Here is an 18,544-nt window from a genome sequence, read left to right on the forward strand (position 1 = left end):
TAATTAATTTTAATGTGCCTTCCACATTAAAAATATATTTTATATATAATAGCCCCACCCCCCGTTTTAATAGAAAAATATATACTATTTATCTCAAATATCGACATAACTCGAGTCTTTGAATATATATGTTACAAATACAATTTATTAAAAATATTACTTTAACATACAATTAATAGAAATACGTATTATATTAATGTTAAAACGTGTTTCTGTAAAGAGATTTAATATGTAATTGAGTTGCTGAACTGAACTGTGGCTTCATGCGTTTAGAAACATAGATAAGCACCTGTACAAGATATCGTTTGTAAGTAAAATTTGGTTGATTCCTTTATATTCATTATTTGCGACGAAATGCAAATCGTATGTGAGAAATTATCTTTGCTTAAACTCGAATCACAAACTGTTGATTACTGGAGCAGTAAATTGCCTATGAGATTATTGTAATCATCTCTACTTCAGGTACCGTGGTTAATCTGCTGTTCGCGTTTTATGTTGTTATAATCTGCACTGAATATTTTCTCCCATTTACTTTTATTCTGTTTATTATTAAACATTAAAATAATACAAATATTATTTTATTAATCTATTAATCTTTTTTTTTTTTTGTGGTTAACTTTGTGTATATTTAAACGACACCACATCGAACTCTGTCATATTTTACGAAATTACCCTACGGAAACATTTCGGCTTAAACGTTTTCATGCGTTTTATCTTGTGGAAATGGATCCATTTTGTACAAATTCGGCATTTTATACGACCTTCGTTTAGCTACAGTGTATATATATATATATAATATGGTAAAAGTTGAATCATTTTTAGCTGCGTCGTACTCTCCGCATTTGCATTATTTTCAATACGCCATTTTCATCTTTGTACAGTTTCAACGTTTCTATTAAAATATCTCAATACACTTAAGCACACCAAGGAAATGGTTAAAGGTTCTTTAAATAATATTATCCATGAAAATCATTTGTAATTACAGAGAAAATATTTTTTTCTGCATTAATTGTTTTGTTTTTCTTTGTTTATATTGCAGACGTGTAATTGGGCTATAATAAACAATATTGATTTTCTAAATGCACCCCTACGTGCATGTATTTTATAGAACTTCATTTGCAAATTAATTATAGTAATCATAGCTAATCTCTTGTCCATCAGATTTATAGGGCTTTTCGATGTTAATGTTCTCTTTGGGATTTCAGTATTTTAGCAAAAGTTAGTGGTTGATTTGGGCGTCGCCTTTATTGGGTTTATTACCCGTAGAGGTAAAATAACTGAACGTAACACGTCGCGCAGGTTGGCCTATATGTGCAAACATAAGCGGACACATTTGAATTTCAAAGGCGTGAATAACGCAGATGGATGTTTGGAATAGTTATCACTTAGTCTAAAACATGGTGTTTGAATGAAAATTAATATTATTGTGATAATATACTATTACGACGGAATGAGAAGCCAATCTGAACGAGCTTATAATGACTGTTCAGGGACTAGATTAAATTGAAGTTTAAGTGTGGCTTCTCCGTACAGACCGCACTGTCCTGATGCTTATTGAGACGAGGTGTCTTTGAGCGAACTTTAATACGGCATTATCGTGTGCCTGGTAAACGTCAGTACGGCCCATTGCTGCTGTTTTTCATATTGTCGTGGTTTGTTATTTAGAGCAAATCGCGGTTTTAAGCAAGAGTCGCTCTATGACCGAACAGCAGCTTCGACCTCCTCAGCCGGGCTCCGCGATTGCGGGATTCAGCGCGAGTCCTCGGGGGCGCTTCGGGTCACAGTCCCGGCTCCGATCCGCCTGAATAAAGGAAGCAGTTAAGAGAGCTTCATGCCTGAGACCTGCAGCAAATCTGGCAGGACGAAAATAGCACCGAGTTTATACTGTGGAGTTGTACTCGGGAAAAACCCAAAGCTGTAATTGTTGCTGAGTTTGCATCTAAAAATGGTGATTTCAGCCACCTGAATAAGAACAAACCGATATATTTCTGGTTTAAATACGAGCTTTGTTTGTGTGCTTGTTCGTGCATCATATTTTCTTTGCAATGCTCTATACAGTATATGTAAGAAGGCGGTTAATACTATATCCCTTATTTCTGGATTTCAGGATCAGTGGACGAACAAGTGGGGGAGGGGGGCAGAGCAGGAGGGAGGAGAGGAGTGAGGAAAAAAAGCTTCCTTTTATAGAAGTGTAGTATGGGAAAATATCTCGTGTTCCTGCTTGTCATTTCCATACATTCCTGCTCCGGTGATGAATCTCGAGCTCCGAGTAACTGCGGCGTAGCGACTTGCTGGGCGCGCGCGCTTTTCCTCTGTTTCCATCCAAATTTAAGTTAAAAGTGTTCCTAGTTTCGCAAGGTTTGGAAAATCCAGCCCTGTCTGCGTTTAAAAGAAAAACAGCCCCGTTCATTATTCTTGCAGTTTTCTTTCGCTGGTCACCGTGGATTTATAAACGATACGTGCAGGGAAACCTCACTCATCGTCTGATTGCTGACAATTAAATACGGAAAAGTCGCAGAACTTACAGGGTTTGAAATGTGCATGAGATTGACTTTCAGGAGTATGTGAAACATACTTGATTTAAAAAATATAATTATTACGGAAACCAAAAACTGTCTTGTTGACAAGGGCGTCCCTGTCACCAACGTATCGGTCATACGCAGAATAATCTGAGCGGAATGATTACTGCGTGGTTAATACCTCAGTGAGAGGGAATGAGTCCCGCAGCTCACTGACAGAGGCAGCAGTGTTGGGGTTTTTATGGCTGAGGGTTTATGTCTCGCCTCTGTTTTCTAATATCAAAGCTCCACTGCGCGATCAGATCTGTGAGGATAAGGAGCCGCCACACCTGACCGGGGAGAGACATGGGGGCCTACTGCCTACCGCCCCCCCCACAAACACACACAATCACACACACATACACAGCCCGGGTGTTCAGTGTTTACGGACACTCGGTCACCTGCCCCCATCGCGCAGGGGATTAAACTGGAGGCCGTGTGTCCGTCGTGGCAGTCTGCTCCTATGTTGTGGGGAAGCTGCTGTGATTTATACCTGGTTCCCCCCCCCCTCAGCGCTTTAGGCCCATGGGCTGGTGTGCAGCTCTGCGGGTTACGGGGATGTTTCTGTGATCAGAAGGTTGCTGCTGAGGATTGTCAGGGGTGCCTGTGTGGGGAGTCAGCCAGTGTCTCTAGCAGTCGGGGGGGGGGGGGGGGGGGGGGTGGGGGGGGGCTGTCCTCCTCCACCCTATGGAGGAGGCATGGCACCAGCTGACAGTGTCAAGCTGCCTGCCTCCCGCTGGGCTTGATCTGTAACTACATCTTACTCCTTGCTGAAGCAGCGCATGACTGGGGGTGGCTGGCATCACCAGGGGTGGCTGCGGAGGGCACCTGGCGCTTGGCCTGAAGCAGCGCATCACCGGGGGTGGCTGGGGGAGGGCACCTGGGGGTTGTTATCGCAGCGCTGGGAACATGTGATCACACAGCCATCGATCGGGCTTCCCATCACTGCTGGAGAGCATTCCAGAAAGTTCCATGGCACGCTGCTGGGGAAGGGGCACCTCTCTCTCCACCCGCCCCCCCCCCCCCCCCCGTCCAAGGCTGAGTCACACCATCTGTGACAAATTTGAGTCTTGCCTGACGACTGACTGATATTGATTTTTTTGGGGGGGTCCATATCGGATGGGACATTTTGCAATACTTCAAAATCCTGGACCTGTTCCTGTTTTTTAAATCTGCATAGAATTCGCCCAGTCTAGTCCATTCCAGTCCAGTCCAGTGCATGTTTAGGTTTATCATCTTGTTCTCATTATACTTTTTGGCTTTGATTCATCTTCAGTATGTTTTTGTTTGCTTATTTATGCAGAACACAAAATATTTTACAACAGTTTAGCAGAATACTTATTGTTGCTTTTAGTATCTGTGTGTGTGTGTGTTGGGGGGTGTTATTCATATCTTGCATTGTGGGGACCAAATGTGATAAAAAGCTGTGTTAACCTTGTGGGATAATTTTTTTCGGTCCCCACAAGGTTAAACTCTATTTTATAAATAGACTAGAAAATGCCAAAAGTCCTGTATTTAGTTTGGTTACTTATGGTTACGGTTAAGGCTGGGTAGAGGTTATGGTCATCACAGGTGAGATTAAGGTCTTCCCATAGAAATGAATTGACACTCCCCACAACAATATGAGTGCTTTTGTTTCTCTGTGTGTGTGTGTCTCTGTGTGAGTGTGTGTGTGTGTGTGTATGTGATTGTGTGTGTGTCCATGTATGAGTGTGTGTGTGATTGTGTGTGTCCGTGTATGAGTGTGTGTCTGTATATGTGTGTGTGATTGTGTGTGTGAGTGTGTGTGTGTTGTGTGTGTGTCTGTATGTATGTGTATGTGTGATTGTGTGTGTGTGATTGTCTGTGTGTGTGTGTGTGTGTGAGAGAGAGTTTGTGTGTGTGAGAGTGTGTCTGTATGTATGTGTATGTGTGATTGTCTGTGTGTGTGTGTGTGTGTGTGATTGTCTGTGTGTGTGTGTGATTGTCTGTGTGTGTGTGTGTGTGATTGTCTGTGTGTGTGTGTGTGAGAGTTAGTCTGTATGTGTGTGTGAGAGTGTGTGTGTCCCTGTGATTTGTTATGGCAGAAATGTAAAGTGGGGTTAGGAAGCCTGCAGACTGTATTTACATGAAATGCTGCCATAATCAGCACTGACAAGCTGGGCAGCTCTTTGGGGATGGGGGGGGCGGGGGGTGTCTTAATATCATCAGAGAGAGCTGCTATAGACTGGTGTCAGAGCCCTTGCTAATGGTGACAGATGTCCCCCATCTTCCTGTGGGCTTGCTGGCCCCTGGAGCCCCCACACCAGGCAGCTTGGCCCCCATGACCTCCGCGCTGCCTGTGCCCAGCTAGCCTTCCTAGGCATCCATTTCCTTCCTGTTACCTTTTCTTCCCGCCGCCAGTTGGTTGTGTGTTTGGCCCATGGGAGGCCCACAGGGGGCCAGCCGGGGCCCGGGGTCCTCTGCGTCTCAATGCTGATGGATCCACAGCCGTATCATCCTCTGCTTGTTTTGGTACCACTTTGTTTTTGTGTTGGACAGCCATGTTGGGTCATGACCCTCTGATCACCCGGCAAGCCGTGCCACCCCGGCCCAGCTGGCTAACCCTGCTAACTGGGCTAACCCTGCTAACTGCCCATGATATGACCCTTCCATTAAACTGTGATCCATTATCCAGCCCCTATGTGGCCATCTCTCCAGTGGATCTGACTATTTATTTATTTTCAGCCGGGAGGGTTGAGTTGGTGCTTCTAAAATGACCTGTCTTGGTTTCTCATATTTAGCATAAGTCTGTCAGGTCCTCCTAATGGTTCCAGCAGCGCTGAGTCTCTCTGGGCGGACACCAGGCAGTATCTGGGCGGGGCTGAGACTCTCTATAGGCGGGGCTGAGTCTCTCTGGGCGGAGATCAGGCACTATCTGGGCGGGGCTGAGACTCTCTATAGGCGGGGCTGAGTCTCTCTGGGCGGAGACCAGGCAGTATCTGGGCGGGGCTGAGACTCTCTATAGGCGGGGCTGAGTCTCTCTGGGTGGAGATCAGGCACTATCTGGGCGGGGCTGAGACTCTCTATAGGCGGGGCTGAGTCTCTCTGGGCGGAGACCAGGCACTGTCTGTGTGGGGCTGAGACTCTCTATGGGCGGGGCTGAGTCTCTCTGGGCGGAGACCAGGCAATATCTGGGCGGGGCTGAGACTCTCTATGGGCGGGGCTGAGTCTCTCTGGGCGGAGACCAGGCACTGTCTGGGTGGGGCTGAGACTCTCTATGGGTGGGGCTGAGTCTTTACGGGCGGAAATCAGGCAGTATCTGGGTGGGGCTGAGACTCTGGGCGGGGCTGCACTCATTAGGCTTCGCCTTCATCTGGGTCCACATTCATCTGATGATCTTGTTTACTGATGGAGGGTGACAGGTCAGGAGAGAGGCAGCGGTGAGTGGAGAATGAGTGTGCGGCAGGAGAAGGGGTGTGTGGGGAGCTCATCCTAACTAAACACACCTCACCACACACTGATCTCCTGTCTGGTTCTTGTGTTTAGTTCCTCCATGTTCTAAAATGGCACTCACAGTTTTACAGTCTTTTGCAGTTTTTTGTTTTGTTTTTGTTTTTGCAATGCTGCTTTGTTTTTCAGTACTGCTTTTGTTTGATTTTGCAGTACCCTTTTGTTTTTGCAGTCCTGTGTTTTATTTTAAATTGCTGTTTTGTTAGTTTTTCAGTGCTGTTTCCCATGCCTCTGATTTATCAGTGCTGTTTTGCTTGATTTTTCAGTGCTATTTTGATTTTGCAGTGCCGTTTTCTTGGTTATCCAGTACTGATTCATATGTTTTTCAGTGCTGTTTTTGTTGGTTATGCTGTGCTGTTTTGATTTTCCAGTACTGTTTTGTTTGTTTTTTTTTTTTTTTTCTTCATCCATTTTTTCTTCATCCCTCGTTTCCTGTTTTCTTCATCCCTCGTCTAACTATTCTGAAATTCTATTCTTGAATTCTGGGCCTAAGCTGGCAGGAGATAGAGCATGTGCACCTAGTCCTCATGAGGGGAGGGGGGGTCGTCAGATAGAGAATTGAGGTCAGATGGGGGCACAGATACGATCACTGCTTTTCACCATGAATTACATCAAATTCTTAGATCTGCTGTCGGGCTGGATCGATCGACTCTCTCTTATGCTCATTAATTTCATAGATGAGGTGGTTCCCCCCCCCCCCACAGCTGCACAGTCGTAACAGTAAGAGCCGCCCGCCTCTGATCCTTTGAGTCAGGCAGTCATGCGGAAATTGTTAATTCCACAGTACAAATTGGCCCTCGCTCAGCCCGCTTACCCTGTGTGGCATGAAGCCTCCTGTTAAGCCTGGCCTCACTGTGGGGGGGGCTGCTGGCTTTGCCAGGCCCCCATCTGACTGTCTCTCTTCTTTCCTGAGGCTCTCTGCTTCTATCACAGACTGCGGGCTCCCTTTGTCCTGTGTGGCCCAAGTACGCCCGCTGCAGTGTCGCGCTCTTTTTCTAAAATCCCATCTTCCTGAGCACCCCTAGCAGCGGCCATTTAGGACGAGGCCGGCTGACTGTGTCCCACTTAACCTCTGAGTAGGCTCCCTTAGCCTCTGAGTAGGCCCGCTTAGCCTCTGAGCAGGCCCGCTTAGCCTCTGAGCAGGCCCGCTTAGCCTCTGAGTAGGCCCGCTTAGCCTCTGAGCAGGCACGCTTAGCCACTGAGCAGGCCCTCCACGGTGATACATGCTGTAATGGACTCTCGCTGGCTTCAGCTTCCTTCCCATTTTGCCCCGCATGGTCCGATTATGCTCCCGGGTGTTCGCTCAAACTCCTCTCCTGGTCTTCGCCGTTCGCTTCTGCATGTTTTTTTTGGTTGACCGAGGAGGACTGGCGATTTAGGCTTCATTGGCTTTTCTTTTTTTACTCTGGAGGTCATCAGTTCACTAATCCAATGCAGAGCGGAGCCTGCGGAATAACAATGATCCATAACGAACAAAGGGAATTTACTGTTATGCATCCTAGATGCCAGAAAACACAAACAAAACCACCAGTCAGCAAAAAATAAGATCTGATTGCAGAATTACTGTTTCTTATGAATATTTTCAAAATGTATTTCAAGATAAGTGTGATATATCATTGTTAACAATAGTGACAGTTTTTAAACAGTTTTTAAACTGCAAAGCTGTTCTCAACCTGGCCTACAGGGGGCAAACTATCACATTGTCCCTTGTTGCTGTCAGATTCAGTCTCTTTGCTAACAAATATGCAAAATATGAAAGATGCTCCTGAAAAGTGCCTTTCGTTCGGCCGTTCTCCCACCTTCACGGCACCCAGCTCTGCACCCCCACGTCTTCATTAGTGACTCATGCAGTTCTTGTCCGCTGCAGGTCTTGGCTTACACAGACGGCCTTCACGGGAAATGGCTCTTCTCCGACATCCGGGCTGTGTTCTCCAGGCGCTACTTGCTGCAGGACACTGCCCTGGAGGTCTTCCTGGCCTGCAAGAGTGAGCATCGACTCGCCACGCCGCGCTCACGCCAGTGCCTTCCCAGCATGCTTTGCTCCCGCCCTGCAGGGCCACCCCCCTCCCAAGCTCTTTCAGCTCCGTGCTGTTACGCGCGTTTGTTTCAGTTTGAGTGTTTGAACTCCTGTGTTCACGCAGCTGCCGTCATGTTCAACTTCCCGGACGCTGCCACTGTGAAGAAGGTTGTCGGCCATTTGCCCTGCGTGGGTGTGGGCGACACCTACGGACACCCTCAGAGCAGGTAATGTCAACAGGGTGTCAGGCGGGCCCCGCCAAGGGGCGAGCTGTTGGACCCTTAAACACTAGCGGGTGCAGATGTGAGTTTTCTTTAATAATGAGGACGGTGGAATATAATGGGTAAGCCTTTATTGGGGAAGGTCCTATACTGGTACCCCATGGATAGAGGTAGCAAACTTGAGGAGGTGAAGCATTGCATTCTGGGTCGTGAGCCCCTTGTTTCCTCACATTTCTCTTATATTTATAAATTCCACCCCCCCACCACACCTCCCACTGTCACGGGTCACAGCAGGGGGTGTGTTGTTTGGTTTGTACGCTCTGGGGGGGGGGGGGGCACATGTCCAGCTTACTGTCCTTAATTGCCTTCACGGAAAGAGTGGTCGACTTATTTGCCTTTAACTTCCAGAACAACGAGCCTACGGTTAATTTTAATTATGTTTATTTGTGTGACCGTGGACTTTAACAGCCTAGGTCAGGGATGGCTTACCCGCAAAGGGCCGGTGTGTATGCAGGTCTTTGGGATAACCTGTCGGTCAGCTGTTCAAACCCAGGTGTGAGGACTCCTCAGCCAATCAGTCCTCTAATTAGTAATATAATGAGGGAGCTGCAGTGAAAACCTGCATACACAGCGGCCCTTTGCGGATAAGATTGCCCACCTCTGGCTTAGGTCATATTGGCCTGGCAGCAGAGAATCGGAACCTTCTGGACTGAAATGTGATTGTCTGACTACATCATGCTATCACACTCCTCTTTTCAGGCTGCAGTCATTTATCTCTCTCCTGCTTTTCTTTCCTTCTGATTCTGACTTTCTGGTACACAATTCTTCAGAGAGCCATGTTTGGTGCACCGTAACAGTGATTAATGCTTTAATTTGCCATCATTTTAATTAGATTGTAGGTTTTTCCTTCTAGGCTTACCTGTGTCACTCTGTTAAATCCATCTCTGGCATCCTCTGTTGAGCTTTGGCCTCCAGGCCACAAGGGGGCCTCGGCACTCTGGGTTATTGTTCCCTTCTCGTTGCTTCATCAGGTGGATGTCACTGGCCAGCCCCAGGCAGCTCTTCCGGAGGTCCAACATGACCCAGCGCTGGCAGCGTGGGGAGATATCCAACTTTGAGTACCTCATGTTCCTCAACACCATCTCAGGTACGGCAGCCAACTCTGGCCCAGGCTCGGCACAATGGACCGGAACCACCATCGACAGAGTCAGGATACATCAGAACTGTTTTTTTTTACCCATTTCATATGATCTTACATTAACTGTATACTTTGGCTTTAACTTCCTGGTTTTTTGTAGATCTCTGTGTCTCCTGGAACCAGCATTTCTATGGCCTTGGGATCCTGTGGTGACAGCGTCTGTAATCCCCGCTGTGGATGGTGTTCAGCTTGCTCTTTGTCTTTCAGGCCGAACGTACAATGACCTGAACCAGTACCCCGTGTTCCCCTGGGTCATCGCTAATTACGAGAGTGAGGAGCTGGACCTGGCACTACCTAGCAACTTCAGGGACCTGTCCAAGGTGACCCCCCCCCCCCCAGCACATCTGGCCATCTGACAGGTCCATCACCGCCTGAGGTGCCCCTACGGAGCCGGAGGGGAAAGCCCCCGGAGACGGCCCCGGCCATGTCTGCAGCTCCCTCCGGGCGTTGGGTCGGTGCCAGCTCGCAGCGGCGTGATTGGCGTCGTTCTCCTTCCTGCTAGGTGGTCCTCAGACCCCGTGCCGAGCCAGAGGTGCAGATTGATGGTACCTGGTCTGGACATTCATAGCTAAACAACTTCAAGTTCTTGGTTGAGGAGTGTTTAATAGTGCAGGTACATTAGCTTCTCAGCGGTGCTCCTTAAACAATAACAGGTCCAGCAGTAAGTGCGGCGTCTGATTATAACACCTCTTCAGGAAGCCGCAGGGGTCGACCTTGGTCCCTGACAGACCGCTTAAGGTTGGCTGGTCTTCCGCACATCACCGAGAGTCACTCCGTCCGCATATCACCCAGAGTCACTCCGTCCGCATATCACCCAGAGTCGCTCCGTCCGTATATCACCCAGAGTCGCTCCGTCCGTATATCACCCAGGGTCGCTCCGTCCGTATATCACCCAGAGTCGCTCCGTCTGCTGTCACCGTGAGTGTGTCTGCACGGGTGTACAGCACCATTGCCTCAGCGGCTTGTTTCTATGGTAATTCCTCACGATGACAGCCGCTGAGGTCGCTGCCATGGTAACATCCGAACGCACAACCCCGGGTCACCATGCCCTTCCACGCCAAAATGACAGCACATCCCAGGAAGATGACGCGCTTTTCGGGGGTCAGTGAAGCAGAGTGAAGCAGAGTGAAGCGGCACTGACAAAGCGGTGCTTCCCTGTGTCCACGGTAAACGTTTGACAGGAAACGCTGCTATGTCTGTTTGCACCACAGTAGCTGACAGTGTTTAGCGTTGTTTGTTTAAAATGTTATAAAATCACCGGCTGTTCCTGATGTTTTTAGAGGCTCCCACACAATTTGCTGTCTTTTCATCTTATTTTCATGGTCTAAACGGGACATTATGTGAAATGTTACATTCAGTGGTGTAAACACACAGAAACATCCTCATTTACTGCATGTCGGTGCTAATCAGTGTTGTTCTGTATGAAGGGCAATTAAAATGCCCTGATCATCAGAGTGTAAACTGTGGAAAGAGTTTATTTGTCAGTAACGCAGTTTTGGGTTTATTTAGCTTGTCTGTTTTACTTGGTTTATGCACCAACTTGTTGCAGGACGGTGTTGGTACTCTGGCTCCGTGGGACAGTGCGATGGATGAATCCAAAAGGCCAAAGCTTTAATTTGTGGATCCGCCGGGACACAGATCTGTGTCACTTCCGGGTTTCTGCTACGCCGTGCTGTTTGTTGCTGTCATTTCTCCGAGGGCTCGTGGGTTTACATTCTGTCACATGAACGCCTCCCCCCTGACGTCACCCTGAAAATAATACTCCTCGCCTGTCGTCCTGAGCAGCAAACAGCACAGCGCCCCCCTTGGTTAAAACGAGAATGTACAAAATTATGTTTTTGCGCTGCAAAGTATATTTCAGCGTGTGTCCCACTGTCGGGAACCTGGGTCAGGGCCTCACTCGGCAATCCGGTGGGATAAAAGAAGTTTCTCTAAATGACCAAATAAATAAATGAATGGCCGCTCGACTTCTGACATGCTGTAATATTCGCCAGTTTAGCTTAGCCTCTGCGCTCTGTGAGATGCTGCTGTGGTACATTTATGGATATCCCCCGCCCAGCTGTCCCCCTGAGTGACGTGTAGTGCACGATTGATGCATTGTGTGATTAGCCAATCTCTGACTCCGCCCCCCCAGCCCATGGGCGCCCTCAACCCAAAGAGGGCGGCCTTCTTCTCTGAGCGCTTCGACACCTGGGAGGACGAGCAGGTTCCCCGCTTTCACTACGGCACTCACTACTCCACCTGCAGCTTCACCCTCATGTGGCTGCTCCGCCTGGTGAGTCTCACTCTCTCTCCTCTCTGTAATAAGCCTCCTGCACCTCCCATTCACCCCTCTGAGATTTTCGCACCCTTAGCATTAGCATGAGTCTGCAGAACCTCCAGCAGCATCATCCACACAGTGTCTGTAACAGCGTGAGCCGCTCAGCAGGCTTCTCTGCCGCTCTCGTGCTCCCTCTTCCTCACTCTCCATCTCTTCCTCTCCCCTCTCTCTCTCTCCTTCCCTCGTCCCTTTCTCCTGTCGTTTTCAGGAACCCTTCGCCACTTTCTTTCTGAATTTCCAAGGAGGGGAATTCGATCATGCCGATCGGAGCTTCTCCTCTGTGTGCCGGGCCTGGAGGAACTGCCAAGAGGATACGTCTGACGTGAAAGTAGGTGCAGGCGCATAACGTGTGGGTAGGCTCTGGGTTACGCACAACAACTGGTGTGTAATATGTTGACTATGTGGAAAAGTAGGAAACATCAAAGTAACATCAGAATAATGACAGAGTAACATGAGAATAACATCAGAGTAACAGCAGAGTACCTCTGCTTCTGCCCGACATTTAAAACACCTGTGAGCACTTTCTCCTGGGCTGCTCTTCCTCGTGACTAAGAATGATCCAGAAGGCGTGATTGAGCCGCCTTCGCCGCGTCAAGCCGCCAGGACGCCGTGCCGCGCCGAGCCGCACACCACGGGCCCGAAATGCAAAGCGCATGTTCAGTCACAGCCAATCGTCGTCACGCAGCAGCAGGGATGGCGCGCGGTGCCCTGATCAAAGCAGTACGCTGGTGTGCCCCCCGCCGCCGCCGAGGCCTAACCTTCACCTGAACCTGCTCTGGCCCACGGACAGCCACGGAAATGGCAGTGGGCCGCGCTTCACTGCTCCCTTCAAAGACCCGCTCATCCCCCTGAAATATTTACTGTTTAGTGACTCGGGTGGGGTCCATTTGACCCCTGGGATTTTTTTAACGTTGATATTATTGATCGCTTTTTGTAGAATATGAAACATGTGGCAGGAATTACCAGTAACACTTCACTGGAAGCCTCTCTGGTCCCAGTCAGGCCCCAGTCGGGCCCATCGCAGCAGATAAGCCTAACTGGACCGCTATAAACAGGCTGGCAGTGCCTGGGATTTCCACCTTATTGCTGGGGTGCTCTAGCAGCTCGGAGACCCTTTGGCTTTCATGCTCCCTGGGAAATATTCTAGGTTAAATCCCCAGATTGTCTCTGATTATCTGGGAACTCCACTGATCTACTGAGGAAGTGATCAAATGAACGAACTATTTTATTTATAAAAGAGCATAAAATTCATCATGCTTAGTTAAAATAAGTATATGTAAAATGATATAGGTTTTAGAATAATTTCTATAATAATAATTTCGAATAATTTCTAATGTATAAAGGTAAGTGTGGTTATTGATAAAATAGTATACAATTCAGTGTGAGTAACATTGTTTGCATTGCTATACTGCACTATACTGCACTATACTACAGCCTTACTGTAAAGTCCACATCACTGTTTCCCAGTTAAAGACCAGCTGACCCGGTGATAAAGTGCCATCTCGGCTGCACAGTGCCAGCAATAAGTCTTTGCGGCCCGGAAGCAGGAAGCGGTACCGTCCAGGGGGCGAGCATGGCCACAGCCTGGCTTTAGATTTCGTTTTTTCGTAAGTCGTGAATAAGGCGGCAGGAGCGAGTAGACGTAGGTGAGACTTCCGCAGACGCTTGCTTTGGACTGTGTCTGTAAGTGGATGGATTACGTGTGCCTTGTGGTGTTGTCGCCACTCTGATTGATTGGTGCTGTCTGGGAGAGCAGACAGGCAGAGCTACACGATCTGTGGAAAAGCCCGTCTTCATGACATCAGCGTTATGGCCGCCCCCGCTCTATGCGGTCTCTCTGCACTGCTCTGACGCTTTGCAGGTCCTCACTGTTAAAAGGCTGACATGGGGAAAAAGCAATGCCTATAGACAAAAGGCTATTACCCCCTCCCCCATATATGGATATTACCCCCTTCCCCATATATGGATTTGTTATTTCCAGAGCCATGGAACCAGTATAAAGAAAAGTGTTCCAGTAGGTCAGGCATGTTGGAAAGCAGCCAAGGCGGGCTGGTTAGTCCTGAAGGGTTATTTCCCCCCCTCCTCACTAAGGGCAGTGCGGGCCGGTTTAGTTCTCCTCACCAAGCGCCCTTGGCATTTCACACTTGTTATACTGACAGGTGAGCTAGTTTTTCTCTGTCATATTGCCTTAATTTTTCTGCATTCTCACTGTAAGCTGTGTGTGTCACTAACAGCTGAATGTCACCATTTGGCTCTGAATGGTGGAGTTCCGATTCTCCTGCAGCCTAATCACACAAACCCCAGCAGATGTTTCCTACTTGTTCGTCCTCTTCCTCACCTGAAAAGCTCTCTGCTCTCCTCTGCTCCTCAGGAATTGATCCCGGAGTTTTATTATCTCCCAGAGATGTTTTACAATGCAAATGACTTCAACCTGGGCGTGATGGATGACGGCACAGTGGTATCGGATGTCCAGCTTCCGCCGTGGGCCAAAACTCCTGAGGACTTTGTGCGCATAAACCGGCTGGTAAGTCGAGTTTGTGTGACTAGCGCCTCCCATAGTTGCAGGTGAGAAGCTGCGGCTTGCCCTCTGTCTCGAGGATGACTATGAATGGCCACTGAAGCCCCAGCGGCGGCTCCGCTGTCATTGCTGGCTGCCTGAATGGCTTCCAGACGTTAGTGACCCATTCATTTTCAATTACTTCCAGTCAAAGCCATCTCCATATTGATATTACCCCAAAAATCAATACCCCGGCCTTTTGTCCAACGCGCGCGGATACGACGCATCGATCGCTGCAGTTTCGGGCCCTAATGTAAGGCTGCCTAATCTAATCGAAGAAGCATGTTCATTTTTTGTTTTTTTTTGTATGGTGCAGTTTTGAGAATATAAACTCCCGAGCTCATACCTAACAATAACAGGCCGGGTTTGCATTCACCACTTCCAGTTTTTAAATCAATATTCCTTGTCTTCAGTTTTTTTTTTCCTGCTGTATGATCTGAAAGTGGCGCAGACTGTTATGAGACTTGAAACGTTCCAGGAAAGATTAAGGAATGGAGACATCAAAGGGCCGCTACACTGCAGTGCTTGCATACGGTGACCCCCCCCCCCCCCCACACCCCCACCCCACTCCGGCTCCAGACCATCGGCTCCTCATTAATACAGCCTGACAAGGATACGTAACTCAGGAGGAATCTCCCATCATGTGCCGTCTGCCTGAATACCGGGCTTTTTTACTGCTTTGCACCTGATGGTTCCAGAACACCTAGAACCCGCTGAGAACAATGGGGGAAACAGACTGTCCAGAAGCAGTTCTTGTGGCCGCACTCAAAATATATGCGATATTGGAGTGGTGGTAAACAGCACTGCTGCTGTCACAACTCTCCATCCATCTCCGAGTTGCTGTTGGGAACAGTTTGATGATGACTATCAGTCATCATGAGGCATCCAGTCATCAGTGACCTTGTCCAGTGGGGCATAGAGACAGATACACAAATGCATCATGCATGTACACGCAGGCACACATGCAGACATATGATGATGACGATGGCGATGATGACGAAGACCAGCGGTCGTTCCGAATCAGAAGCAGCTCAAGATGCTGTGACATTTGGATGTATCGTGAACAAGACCCCCTAACGTGGGACGGCCCAGGGACAAGATCTGTGCCCACCTCGAGAAGGCGATGTTGATATCTCTGTTCACGTTTATATCCTTTTACATCCTTTTTACACTCTGTGCTTCAGGTACTTGCTTTAGGAGTTTGCCATTGCTGCACCTACGGTGTGCGCTTGTGCATGCATGTGCATGCGTGTGCATGCATGTGCATGCGTGTATGCTTGTGTGTTTCTGTCTCTATGACCCACTGGAGCGGGTCACTGATGACTGGATGCCTCATGATGACTGATAGCTGACATTACGAGGCGCCCTGCCGGCTGCTGATGAGAAACGGGGATTTCTGATGAGATCCTGGCCCCCAAACTGGAGCCGTTTCCGTATGGAGTTAATTGCCGATCCCCTACCCCTACATCTGTGGGTAATGGGCCATGAGCTTCACACCAACACAAAGTCTGTTATGTTCTGATTTCACAGAGATGATTAACAGCTAATTAAGCAGTGGGCTGCTGATTAGATGAATCCCTCACCATTAGTGGGGACTGTATCGTCTTTCAAAGACATCTCTTTTTTTCTAGTTGATCAATCAATCACTTCGGAAACAGCAAATATGTGGATTTACAGACGGTGAATGCAGGCACATTCAGTCAGTCTGGTAACAGAGTTACCAGTTACACAGGAACACAGGGATATGCGCTCCTGTGTAACTGTTTCCCAGTTTTCTGTGCACCTTAGTGCCTGTTTGAACCCATTGGTGCTGCCCGCCATATGTGCCCATGAGATGGAAGGGGTCTTATGGGAGATATGGCCTGCAATGATTCGGAGACACGGTTGGTGGATCAATCCCAAGCGGTCCAACAGGCCAGTGTCGGGCCTCCTATGGCCACCAGCTGGTGGTGTCGGGCCTATTTAAGGCCAGTGGCTGATGGTATTGGGCCTCCTCAGGCTAGTGGCTGGTGGTGTCGGGCCTCCTAAGGCCACCAGCTGGTGGTGTCGAGCCTCCTAAGGGCACCAGCTGGTGGTTTCGGGCCTCCTCGGGCCAGTAGTTGGTGGATGTCGGGCCTCCTTGGGCTAGTGTCTGGTGATATCGGGCCTCCTCAGACCAGGGGTTGGTGGATGTTGGGCCTCCTTGGACCAGGAGCTAGTGGTGTTGGGCCTTTGCAGTTAGGCCTTGCAGAAAGGTGTCCTCTGATCACATGAGCATTGGCACTTTTGGCATCTTGTATCCCTGAGAGTTTTCCTTGGAGCCTCAGATGAAATTGTGATGCTTCAGTAATACCCCATAAACGTCTCAGGAAAGGCCGTCTTGTAAACGCAGCACCCTGGGCTATAGGTTCAGAGCCCTGCCAGGTTGCCACGCCATTTTGCACAGAGGCGTTGGGCTCTGTCTGACATCCGGGCTGCTGAAGGGCTTCATTCCATCCTTTAAAGAATTTGAGGATATTTTGAAGATTCTTCTTAAAGCCATATCCAGAAAAACAATAGGCTTTAAAGGTTCCCACTTGCGAGAGTTTGGGGGTTGAAGGACCCGGGTTTGGGTGTGCTTTTGGCACAAGATGGCTGCCAGGTTTTCCTGATCATGGCGGGGGGGGGGGGGGGTCACACCAACTAATGAGCAACACACACATTTAGGTCTGGCAGTGTGAGGGGGTGGGGGAGGGCTTCTCTGCCGTCACGCACTTCTGAAAAGAGCAGAGATCTGAGAGCATTGAGTCACCGTGTCAGTGACGTCCACTTGTTTGGGGGAGGGTCACCACCCATGGGGAGGCATGAGGATGAGCTGTGGGGTAACGGGGGGGGGACGTGGCTGAAACATTAACTATGACAGTGGGAGGGGGACATGATTGTGAGATAAAGGAGAATAATCACGGCATGTGCTGATATGGCGATTGTCTTTTTGGGGCCAGAGTGAGCCTTTCCGGAAGCTGTGATGCTAGCTGAGCTGTGCACGGGGGGGGGGCCAATGGCGCCACGGGTCATGTGACCTTCTCCCTCACCGCCATTGCCCGTGGACGTGAGGATGGTGCACCCTAACCCTAAACCTAAACCTAACCCTAACCCTCACTCTGGGCTGAACCCAACCCCACCTCTTCATGTGCCTCCCAGGGCCATGCTGATGGCTCCATTTCCCAGCCCGCTTTGTTTTTGACCAGCCCCCAGCCCCCCCAGCCCCCCCCCCCCCCCCCCCCGCCGGGACTGGAGCACACGCCACTTTTAGAAATGCAAATGACCCCCCCCCAAGCAGATACACTGGGCTTAGAGCAGTCACGGTTTTGATTCATGGCCCTCTCCGCTCCTTCTGTATAGAGGGTCAGCCCACTATCACTCGTGATTACCACTGCGTGGCCCCCCCGGGGGCCGCCAGGCGTAAGGGCACGCCGTGGCTGACTGACACAGCCATCGGGGCCTGCATTAAATGCTCATCAGAGAGCGGCGTCGTGCGAAAACCTGAGAGCGCGGCCCGGCAAAGGTCAGCCTCGCTGCATATTGAGCTAATCTCACTGGGGATTCGTCCTGCCGCATTGGCCCCGCCCCCAGAGACAGCCCATTGGCCCGTCCTGCTTTGACACTTCCAGCACAGTAACATTAAGGGTCTGTTTGAGGAGGTTGGAGCCCCATTGAGCATGAGCCATGCTGCAGGCTGCCTCACCTTACATGCTGTATATGTAACATAGCCCCCCAAACATCAATCAAACGGGGGGCATTACAGAAGGCGTTCCCCCGCCCCCCCACTGGCATTTTCGTCCAGGGCCGGCAAACTCACCAATGTCCCGTTTCATCTCAGAAACTCGTTAGGGAGCTTCTCTGATTTCCCGCTGGGGCCCGTCGCCGTCGGGGGGCCGCGTGCCGTGATTGAGGCCCCTAATTAAGCGGCTCGTCCTGAAATCGCCTGTCAGACACATGCATTTAGATGAGTGATGGCTGCCGCGGCAAACATTAAGATGATATAAATTGCCACTTAAGTGCCCTGATGTTTGTCATACACGCGTGTGACAAGCGGCCACAATGCCAATGAAGTGTTTGACTTTAATTTGGAGTCATTTACACTCTTCATACCAGCAGCTCTGCGCTAATTAACACAAATGTCCCTCTTGTATAAATGTTTCTCACCTCTGTCAGCTGGGGGGGCGGGGCTTAATGTCATGGCA

General features: G+C 49.3%; 1 protein-coding gene across 1 annotated transcript in view; it reads left to right on the forward strand.

The window, feature by feature from the left end:
- The window catches only part of LOC111852102 (lipopolysaccharide-responsive and beige-like anchor protein), a 108,568-nt gene that overhangs the window by 74,127 nt on the left and 15,897 nt on the right, over positions 1-18,544 (forward strand). Inside the window, exons 41-47 of the mRNA XM_072697829.1 lie at positions 7,897-8,014; positions 8,171-8,273; positions 9,299-9,414; positions 9,673-9,785; positions 11,600-11,740; positions 11,994-12,113; positions 14,157-14,309. Of these exons, the coding sequence (XP_072553930.1) occupies positions 7,897-8,014; positions 8,171-8,273; positions 9,299-9,414; positions 9,673-9,785; positions 11,600-11,740; positions 11,994-12,113; positions 14,157-14,309 (864 nt within the window). The remainder of the gene's footprint in view (positions 1-7,896; positions 8,015-8,170; positions 8,274-9,298; positions 9,415-9,672; positions 9,786-11,599; positions 11,741-11,993; positions 12,114-14,156; positions 14,310-18,544) is intronic.

Source organism: Paramormyrops kingsleyae, chromosome 12 (assembly GCF_048594095.1).
Source record: "Paramormyrops kingsleyae isolate MSU_618 chromosome 12, PKINGS_0.4, whole genome shotgun sequence".
Lineage (NCBI taxonomy): Eukaryota > Metazoa > Chordata > Actinopteri > Osteoglossiformes > Mormyridae > Paramormyrops > Paramormyrops kingsleyae.